Source organism: Emydura macquarii, unplaced genomic scaffold (assembly GCF_026122565.2).
Source record: "Emydura macquarii macquarii isolate MOO-44397 ecotype Brisbane River unplaced genomic scaffold, CSIRO-AGI_Emac_v2 contig_320, whole genome shotgun sequence".
Lineage (NCBI taxonomy): Eukaryota > Metazoa > Chordata > Testudines > Chelidae > Emydura > Emydura macquarii.
In genome coordinates this window covers 7,694,375-7,705,022 of record NW_027130457.1, presented here as the reverse complement: position 1 = coordinate 7,705,022, position 10,648 = coordinate 7,694,375, and the positions used below count along the sequence as shown (strand labels likewise).

The following is a 10,648-nucleotide window of genomic DNA, read 5'->3' as shown; positions in this document are numbered from 1 at the left end:
CCGTTGCAGCCGGCACCGATGATGGCACCGTTGCAACCGGCACCGGTGATGGCACCGGCACCGACCTCGGGACGGCTGGACTCCCCTCAGCGTCACCATCGTCGGCACCGCTCTCGGTCTCGAGGGGGCAAGCGGCATCGCAAGTCCTCTCGCCGCAGGGGCAGATCGGGTGCGTCGTCGTCGTCGTCCCCGTCCTCCTCTCATCGCCGGCACCGCAGACGTCGGCACCGGTCCACGTCGTCCTCATCGGACCGCTCCACGCGTCGGCGACATAAGCGACGCACGGGGGGCTCTGGTGACATGAAGGCGGTGCGGCTGCATCAGCCTTCCCTGCAGGCCGCGGGGTGGGCCCAGGGACCTTGGCAGTGGCCGTATTGGGGACCCTGGAATGCCTCTATGCCCCAGGGCTCGGTGTCACTACACTCAGTGGTGGCCCCCCCAGTCCCCCTGGCCCCTAAGGTTCATGAGCAGGGTTCGGAGGACTCGGACCCTGGGGAGGGACCCTCTTCCGCACCCCTACCCTTCTCTTCCTCATCGTCACCGGATGAGGCAGCAGCAAGGGACCGTAAAGGGCCCCTGTTTGACTTCAGGGCCCACCAAGACCTCCTCAAGAGGGCTGCTGAGAACTTGGGCATGGAGTTTAAGCTCATGTCTGAGGAGGAGGACTCCCTCTTTGGGCCCTCGGGCTCTCTGGGACCCTCCCGGGCGACCTTGCCAGTGCATGACAATGTCATGAAGATAGCGAGGAAGCTTTGGCAGACCCCTTCCTCCCTGCCTTCCACCTCCAAGGGGGTGGAACGAAAATATTATGTCCCCAAGGAACCTTTCGAATTTTTGTACAGCCACCCTGCGCCCAGTTCTCTGGTGGTCGATGCGGCCAACCAGAGGGACCGTCAGGGGGGTCAGGGTAGCACCCCTAAGGACAAGGAGGGCCGTAAGCTGGACTTGTTCGGGAGGAAGATCTACTCTACTGCGGCGCTGCAGTTTAGAGTAGCGAACCACCAGGCCCTGTTTGGGAAGTACAATAAGAACCTGTGGGCCTCGATGCAGAGGTTTGCTTCCCAGCTGCCCCCTGACCAGGAGGCGGATTTTTCCACGGTTCTGCATGAGGGATCTGCGGTGGCTACCGCTGCGCTGCAGGCGGCTAGCGACGCGGCGGACACAGCCAGTAGGGCAATGGCCTCGGCGGTGGTGATGCGCCGCTGCTCGTGGCTTCAAGCCTCTGGCCTCACTCAAGAGGTTCAGCAGGCTATCCAGGACTTGCCGTTTGATGGCCTGGGTCTGTTTTCGGAAAAGACAGACGACAAGCTCCACGCTCTCAAGGACTCTCGGGCCACCCTGAAGTCTCTGGGGTTGTATACTCCTCAGGCCTCCAGGCAGCAGTCCAGACCGCAGGCCCAAGGGCAACCACCGCCCCCGCCCAGGCCGGCTCCTCGACCACCCCAGCAGAGGAGGGGTCGTGAGCGCTACCGCGGTCCCAGCAGGGGAGGCCGCCAGGGGTCCTCTGCGAGGGGCCAGCAGGGGCCTGCAAAAGGGGGTAATCAGACTAATAAACGTTTTTGACCCAGAGCAGGAGGGTAGTACTCTTCCTTCTCTCTGGGATCCTGGTCGGCCGTTTGGGGACAGGCTTCGCCCTTTCCTTTCAGAATGGGAAGCCATCACTACGGACCGCTGGGTCCTGGAGGTGATTGCTAAAGGGTACGCCCTCCAGCTTACAACCTCCCCTCCCAACACCCCCCAAGGCTGTCCCCCATTGGGGATCCGGCCTCGGTTCAACTCCTGGTGCAGGAGATTGGGTCGCTCCTCACGTTGGGGGCAGTGGAGGAAGTCCCACTGGCCGAAGAGGGCAGGGGCTTTTATTCTAAGTATTTCTTAATCCCCAAGGCGAAGGGAGGCCTTAGGCCCATTCTGGACCTCCGTGGCCTAAATAGGTATATTAGGCGAGTTAAGTTTCGTATGGTCTCTCTCGCCACAATCATTCCGGTCCTTGACCCAGGGGATTGGTATGCCGCCCTGGACTTGAAGGATGCATACTTTCACATCTCGATATTACCGGCCCATAGGCGGTTTTTGAGGTTTGTGGTAGCGGGACACCATTATCAGTTTCGGTCCCTACCCTTTGGGCTCTCCTCAGCACCTAGGGTTTTTACTAAGTGCATGGCTGTGGTGGTAGCCCACCTGCGCCGTAAAGGTGTTCAAATCTTCCCCTACCTGGATGACTGGTTAATCAGGGGGAGGTCGAGTGCCCATGTGAGACATAGTCTGTTCCTCACACGCGACTTGTGTGCTAGACTGGGGCTGATTATCAATGAGCAAAAGTCCACACTCACTCCGGTACAATGTATTGAGTTTATTGGAGCCAGGTTAGATGCAGTACAAGCCAGAGCCTTCCTGCCTCAAGCAAGATTTGAGGCGATGGCAGCCATAATATCGGATCTCCACTTGTCCCCCATGACGACAGCCAGGCACTGCCTGCAGCTGTTGGGACATATGGCGGCTTCTACATATGTAGTGAGACTGGCCCGATTGAGGCTTAGACCTCTCCAGGCGTGGTTGACTTCGGTGTATGTACCACACAGGCATTCTCTAACTAGAGTGGTCCTGGTTCCCCCACAGGTGCTGTCGTCCCTCGATTGGTGGAGGGACCCCAGGGAAGTGATGATGGGCGTCCCCTTCAGAGAGTTCGCCCCATCTGTGACGCTCATCACAGACGCATCCGATCGGGGATGGGGAGCCCACATTTCTCACGATCAGGGCACCCAAGGGCTTTGGTCTCTGGAGGAGAGAGCTCTGCACATCAATGTGCGCGAGCTCAGAGCGGTCCGGTTGGCCTGCAAGGCCTTCCTCCCCTTCCTCAGGGGCAGAGTGGTCCAAGTCCTTACGGACAATACGGCAGCCATGTTCTACATGAACAGGCAGGGGGGGGCACGCTCCTCGGCACTTTGCCAGGAAGCCATTCACCTCTGGAACTTCGCGGTGAGACACGGTTTTCATTTATCTGCCTCTCACCTCCCGGGGGTACGAAACAGCGAGGCGGACCGCCTCAGCAGAATTTTTCTCCCCGCCACGAATGGTCCTTACACCAGGACATAGTGGCTTCCCTTTTCCAACGGTGGGGTTCTCCCCGTCTGGACCTGTTCGCTACAGCGGAGAACAGGAAATGCCCGAGGTTTTGCTCGCTCAGGGGTCGCGAGCCGGGCTCTCTGTCCGATGCCTTTTTGGTTCCCTGGACAGGGGAGTTAATGTATGCTTTTCCCCCTGTCCCGCTCCTGCCCCAAGTCCTCCTAAAAATCAAGAGGGACAGGGCGGACGTTATCCTGATTGCTCCAGCGTGGCCGAGGCAGCATTGGTACAGCATGCTGCTCGACCTCTCCATCACCGAACCGATTCCGCTACCCAGACGGTGCGACCTGATCTCCCAGGACCATGGGAGATTGTTGCACCCCGACCTGGCCTCCCTCCACCTCACCGCCTGGAGACTTTGTGGCTGACGGAGGGAGAGAGAGCCTGTTCCATGCAGGTTCAACAGGTCCTCCTGGGCAGCAGGAAGCTGTCCACGCAAGTAACATACAAAGCTAAGTGGCGGAGGTTTTCAGGGTGGGCAGAAGCGAGAGGGTTACACCCTAGCATCTCCCCTATTCAGGCCATCTTGGAGTACTTACTGCAGCTTAAACTGCAGGGCCTGGCTTTGGCCTCCCTCAAGGTCCACCTAGCAGCCATCTCGGCCTTCCACCAACCCATGGAGGGCCGCTCCCTGTTTTCTCACCCTATGTCGGTGAGGTTCCTTAAGGGGGTGGAGAGGACTTTCCCTCAGGTGCGGGACCCAGTGCCACCCTGGGACCTCAACTTGGTCCTTAACGGGCTGATGGGTCACCCATTCGAGCCCTTGGCTACATGCTCCCTTCTACTCTTGTCATGGAAGGTGGCCTTCCTAGTGGCTATCACCTCGGCCAGAAGGGTCTCCGAACTGAGGGCGTTAACCTCGGAGCCCCCTACACGGTTTTTTATAAGGATAAGGTCCGGCTGAGGCCTCACCCGGCTTTTATGCCTAAGGTGGTGTCTCAGTTCCACTGTAACCAGGACATTTTCCTTCCTGTGTTCTTTCCAAAACCCCATGGGTCGGAGGAGGAAAGGAGGGGACATTCGCTGGACGTCAGGCGAGCCTTGGCCTTCTATCTCGAGAGGACCAAGCCTTTCCGGAAGTCGACACAGCTCTTCGTAGCTGTGGCGGATAGGATGAAGGGCTTGCCTGTCTCCACCCAGCGCATCTCCAAGTGGATTACTGCCTGCATTAAAGCATGCTATGAGCAGGCAGGAGTACCCCTCCCAGGGCCGGTGAGGGCACACTCCACTAGGGCCCAGGCCTCTTCCGCAGCCTTTCTAGAGAGGGTTCCCCTGCAGGACATCTGCAGGGCAGCGACCTGGTCGTCAGTCCATACGTTCACGTCGCATTACGCCATCGTGGAACAAGCGAGGGAAGACGCAGGGTTCGGCAGAGCCGTGCTGTCTAGAGCAGGTCACCGATAACTCCTACCCTCCTCCAAGGTACGGCTACGCAATCACCTACATTGGAATGCATATGAGCAATCACTCGAAGAGAGAAAACAAGGTTACTTACCAGTAACTGTTGTTCTTTGAGATGTGTTGCTCATATCCATTCCAAACCCACCCCCCCGTCCCCACTGTCGGAGTTGGCAGAAAGAAGGGACTGGGGACCCGCGCAGCCAGCAGCGCCCTTTATACCGCGACATGAGCGCGGCACTCCAGGGGGCGCCTGAGCTGGCCATGCGGGGCTTGCTAGGGAAAAAAGTTCCGGGAATCTGTGCACGGGGCGCGCACACACCTACATTGGAATGGATATGAGCAACACATCTCGAAGAACAACAGTTACTGGTAAGTAACCTTGTTTTATGGGGGGAATGCAACTTCTCCCACATTTCAGCATATATTTTGTTCCTCCTTGTCAATCACATCTTTCAATTCCTACTAGCTTTGAATGTTTTCATAAATTTTCAGCGGTCTCTTGTTAGCAGCCTCGTCTCAGTTAGTTTGGCCAGACATAGTGCACACTGAGTTTATGCCCAACCAAACACAGCAATGACCATGTCACTTCCACAGCAATCCCGGATGATGTAGCGGTGAGGGGGAATAAACAAGGGGAACAAGAACATGGTGAGAAGGGAAGAGGCATAGTAACCTTGCAATGCTGTTCAGAGACTCTTGGATACCATGGGGATCTTGTAGATTTGAGGAATGAGATTAATGTTTCCCACAACCTCTTCACATGCAGTAATACTCCTGGTTTAGTATCTTACTGAGCTGACCAGTATCAAGATAAGCATTGTAATATAAACAGAACTATGTACAGAAGTGAGGTAAAAAACTTCCTACTGCTCTCTGTAGCTGTAGTTTGAGACTTCCCTGTCCTGGGCTGCTTGGCTTCTACCTCAACAGGAAGTGTGTCCCAGGAACCTCAAAACTGCATGAAGAGTGCATAAGCACATGTAGCATCCCTGCACTTGGCAAGTTAAACTTTTCCATCTTGAACTATTTACAGAAGTGTTCAGTGGCACACTCAGTATGGGGATAGCTTTCAGATTAACCCACCTATTAATGAAATGTGAGCCTATATGAAATTCATTTCTGCTTGTACACATGTGGGAGCATGCAACATCTTGTTAGCTTCTCAGAAACTTGTTCTCAACTTTTTGCGGGCCAGGCCAATCAAAGAAAAGAAAGGGGGTGGGACAAGAAGGGTTTATCAGGTATTAAGCGATGTGGAGAATTTGCGTTCCAGAATATGTGGGGAAGCCAAGTGGTGCAGATGGGGATGTAGTAGGGTGTCCTCTTTTACAATTCCCCTTTTAAAACGAGGCAGTAATTACTATCTTGCAGAAGCTAAGGAAGAATCTATTAATGATAATTCAGTTGGAAACTGCCTTCCTAGTGAGGGTTTCTGAACATATTTTTTGACTATGCTATAATGACTAAAAATATATTAACTTTTCATAAAGGTGAAGTTGCAGCAGCTCCAGCAATGCATGTAGGAATCCTTAGCATTTTTATGTGTAGGAAATGCTGGTCTGCCTCAAACCCAGATAGCCTCCTGAAAAAAATGGTGAGAGTCTGGCACGTCTTGCAACACCCATCATTAATTTTGTAGTCCTTTTGACTAAAGCTTTACTCCTGGTGGGTGTCCAGCACTGTATTAATTGCTGCGCCTCAGCATCCCAATTACATGATTTTGGCTTTCATTCAAGGTTCATCTGGGACCAGATCATCCCTGTCCAGGAGAGATGGTAGCTCTGGTTAGGAGGCAGCTGCTGCTTTGACCCTCCCATAAGCCAGTCCCAAAAGATGGTGTATCTGGGTTCCTTTCCCCTCCAATGCCATTCTGCCTCTTGGTTTCTCTACGTTGGAGAGAGGGCACCTCTTTACCTCCCTCTGGTTCCTAAGGTACAGGTGGATCTAGCTAGAGTTAGTTTCTGAAGCTGGCTGACCAATGTTTGAAACTTTTTGCTGTTGAAAAATACCATTATCTCCAAAACTTGAACTGTTTGGTGGAAACCTGAGTTTGGATAAATTACTAGGGGCAGGGGCAAGAGTGATTGGCCCCCTGGATAACCCAGCAGTTAGTACACTGACTTAGGAGCCCTAGGTTCCAGTTTTTGCTCTACCCAAACTCAGAGCCCTGATTTGATCCTTTCAAGTAAATGCCCAGATCCTCCAGAACCTCCTCCTGAGGTTCTGGCTGTACTTCTCCCCACAGCTCTTCCTGTACACACACCCCATCTGTGGCCCCACAAAGTCATGGGACCGCCTCTCAACCTCTTCCTGGCTTTGGCCAAGGTGGCCATTTATAACACCAGGGAGAGGATGTTGGTCGAGGAGATGCTGTGCGACTGCTGGACCTAGTTCCGTTCCTCTATCCGATCACATATGCAGGCAGAGTTCCTCTGGGCTGCACCCACTGATGCCTTAGCTACTTTTGAGGCGCAGTGGGCCCTGTCCAGAGTTCTCTGCTCGGTGGCATCCCCTTCCGGTTCCCTCCATTTAACCCTTTGACCTTCACAGCTGTTCCTGTTTTCCCATTTGTTATCCCCTGAAATTTGTTGAGCCTTGGGCCCAGTGATGCCTTCCCTTTGGATGGGGGAGGGGCATGTCTGCCCACCCCCCTGAACCCAAATAGGAAGCGAGTGCCCAGCCATGGGTCTATGCGGGGGAAGGAGGGTCCCACGGTTCTTTATGGAAAAACTCCAGAAGGTCTTGGGTTTGTGACACATAAAGCTCTCCGCGCAGCTCTCGGGCCAGCGCTGTTGGTTTCCACGCCCTAGGCAGGCGCTGACTTGCCTGCAGCTTGGCGGGGGCTCAGCGGCGAACTCTTCCCCGCCTGCAGTGCGAAGGGGGGAGGACCTCCAGCCAAGCCCAAGACTCGTCCCGCCTATAGGCAACGAGGGCGGGAGAGATGGGGCTGGTCCCCCCCCCAGGAGGCCTCGCCCCCTTCCCCAGCACTCCTGCTTGCCCGAGGGGCCTCCCCTCTAAGCGGCCGGGGGAACTTTTGGGAGGCGGGAGCCGGATCCCGCCGCACGCACGCTCGCTCGCTCGCAGCCCCTAGGAGCGGCTGCTGTCCCCGGGGCGGCTCCGCGCCCTGCCCCCTGCCGGTGCTGCGGCTCCGGCTCCACCTGCCGGGCGCCCGCCCCGTCGGACAGACACGGGGCAAGGGGGAGGCTGCGCCCCTCCCGCCCGAGCCACGCGCCGCTGCCTTTCGCACGCGGGGATCCCCGGGCCGGCTCCGGCTCCGACTCCGGGCAGCTATTGCGCCGGCCCCCGCGGGCAGCCAATGAGAAGCCGCCTCTCAGCAGCGGTAGGCGCTGCCCTCTGCTGCCGGGCCCGCCCACTGCCGAGCAGGGACGGAGCCAGCCGGAGATCTCCGAGGCTCCCGCTCCGCGCTCTCCCCTTTTTTCCTTGCGCCCTTGTGCCCTGGGCGGGGATTCTCCTCCCTGATCCCCCTCTCCTCCCCCGCCCACCCCACTTGAAACCAAGATGGAGGCTGGTGGCTGCTGCGGACACCACCGCTGCTCTTGCAGCTGCTGCTCCTGATCCCTGAAGAGGCTGCAACACCCCCACTTCCCCTCCCAGCAGCTTCCTGCTGCACTGATTGCAATCCCCTTCCATGCCCCGAGCCCCTTCCTCCTGCAATTGTCTCTGCTTCTGCTCCCTCTGTCTCTTTCCCGCATGCATTGAGCCTGTGTGCATTCACACACAGCCCCCTAGGTGGCTGCTGGGGGGGCTCCCGGAGAGCTGCAATCCCACACATACCTTCATGTTCCTCTATTTATTGTTGCCACCAGCAGCCACCCCCACCTCGGTGCATCACTCAGCTGCCTGGATTTCCGTGTTGGCTGCTACTAGAAGGTGAAGCCGGGACCTGAAGACAAAACACAGACACACCTTCCTCTTCCCAGGCACCCGCGGAGGAGCAGTGAGTGGATCAGGGTGGTGGTGGGATTTTGTCTGGAGGAGCCGCCACTGCACGCAGCAGCCATGAGCAGCTCCACGACCACCACCTCCACTACCAGCAGCAGTAGCGCCGGGGAAGGGGCCGAGGAGGCAGCCAAAGACTCTGCAGACATCGCGGCGTTTTTCCGATCCGGTGAGTGTACTTGTTTCCTTGGGACAGGAGAGATTTTGATCGGGGAGGTTGGGGGGGGGAGCGGCGGAATGGGAGGCCAAGATTTGCACCAGCTTGGAGGAGGTGGTGAAAGGGCTTCCTCCTCTCTTTCCTTCCCTCAAGAGGGGATGGGAGCGATTCGCTGCTCTGGAGCTGGCTTTGTGAGAAATGTAAACGGGTATCTTATTGGGGGAGGCTTTTCTTTCCCTCCCTAAGAAAGCAACTCTGTGTGACTCTCTTGCGTTTATAGTCGTGTATCTCGGAGGAGGGGTGTAAGAGATCTCATACATATGCGTTGGTGTGTACAGGATTGCATACATTTCACAGTATCCATGACTGCAATCTAGAGTATTCGGATGTTTCTTTTTAAGGAGACGATTGTATGTTCCCTATTCTTGAGGAATACGTCAGTGTAACTGGCAGACCTCACTAGGGAGCATGTCATAGGGGGCAATCGGAATTGCAGCCTTTGCCATAGTTAATAGCTAAAGAATGACAGCCCCCCCCCAATAAAAAGGAGGGAATTAACCATACACAGCTGTCGCCAAAGTAAGTTATGACCTTTGATTACGACCATGCTGCTTTTCATTTCACTCGGATCTTGACAAGTTGACAGGGGTGATATCGCAGTCACCAGTGGTGAACTAAGCCAGTCCGCATTCTAGTCACTTACAAAAGTTGGGACCCTCTCAGAACTAAAGGGGCATGTGAGATGGTGGAGCCCGGCGTCATTTGATGAGCATTCAGGCCATGGGTCTGTGATGTAGCACACTGTGGTTCGGCTGGTGACAGGTGTAAGTATTTATGACGTTAGTAAGAAAACACATGTCACTTGCACTTGGAAGCAGAATCAGAGCCTTGAAGTAGCTAGCATTTGACTCCAGACACGAAAGGAGTCTCTGCCATGGCCAGCTGAGGGGTTTAACCGCATCGTATTTCACTGCTGAACTTTGGGATGGGAAAGCTTGGCTGTAGAGGAGAAAGTCCCTGCAAATGGAGGGGAAGGCATACGAGCCGTTCGTGGGTTTAAGGGGGAAAATGGAGGCACGGAGGTTAAATTTGCACATGATGGAGTGACGTTTGATGCGTATGCAGGGTGTTTGATGATGGCTCTGCTATAAATAGCGATGCAATTCCAACCCTCGTGTGTCTGCTGCGTCTCTAGACGGTGATTAGGGAGATGGGTGGGAGAGGGGAAAAATTCAAATCAGCATTTACAGCGGGAAGTAAAAACGTTAAGGGATTTCCCTGCCTGCATGGAGGAGGAGCAGTGAAAGGAGACGGGCTGCTGCTGCTGCTCATGTGTTGCTGGCTTGCCGCTGAGCTGGAAAGTCTCGCTTTGCTTTGGAGGGTGGGGAGGGGAAAAAGAGGGGGGGGAGCTTGTTGACAGGCTGCTGGGATAAAAATGGAGTCCGCCTCTTCCTCCCTCTGTGTCTCCCCTCGGTACCTAGTCAGTTGCACTCCAGGGAGCTGCAGAATAATGCGCGTTCTGTGGCGCAAGCTGTGATGTGGCGATGCCGGAGGCGTTAATTCTCCAGCAATAGAGACTGCGCGGTGGAAGAGATTTGGTGCCCCCGGGGGGCACCCACCACATGCCTGCTGCGGCTGCCGCTGGGGACGGCGGAGGGGGAAGGGCTGCCTGCTGTGCTGACTGCAAGGCGAATGAATAAACAGTGGCTGAGGCTCCCGGTGTCCGTCCCACCCCTCCCCAGATCCTAGGCGGTGACAGGGATGAGGAGGCTCTGGTGGCTCCCGGATCATTAGCTGCAGCTCCACTCTTCTGGCGATTCTCTCCTCCCCTCATCATGCCCCAGCTAACAGGCCCACGGAGGGGATAGCGGGGACATCAGCCTTGGTTCCTTGTTTCATCCGGATGTCTACAAAAGAAAAGGAAAATGCAGACTCACCGCTGGAAAGATGAAGGGGATTCCGGATTAGGTGCGTAAGAATTCGGCTTTATTCATGGGGCAACTAAGG

General features: G+C 55.7%; 1 protein-coding gene across 2 annotated transcripts in view; it reads left to right on the top strand.

The window, feature by feature from the left end:
* The first annotated feature begins 7,807 nt into the window (after positions 1-7,807).
* The window catches only part of TRIO (trio Rho guanine nucleotide exchange factor), a 402,248-nt gene continuing 399,407 nt past the window's right edge, over positions 7,808-10,648 (top strand). The window contains exons 1-2 of one of the 2 annotated variants that reach the window (XM_067569989.1): positions 7,808-7,864; positions 8,352-8,653. In XM_067569989.1, the coding sequence (XP_067426090.1) occupies positions 8,545-8,653 (109 nt within the window). In that variant the 5' untranslated portion in view covers positions 7,808-7,864; positions 8,352-8,544. Of the gene's footprint in view, positions 7,865-8,351; positions 8,654-10,050; positions 10,610-10,648 lie in introns of those variants that run through there. The other variant, XM_067569997.1, reaches the window with a different exon arrangement.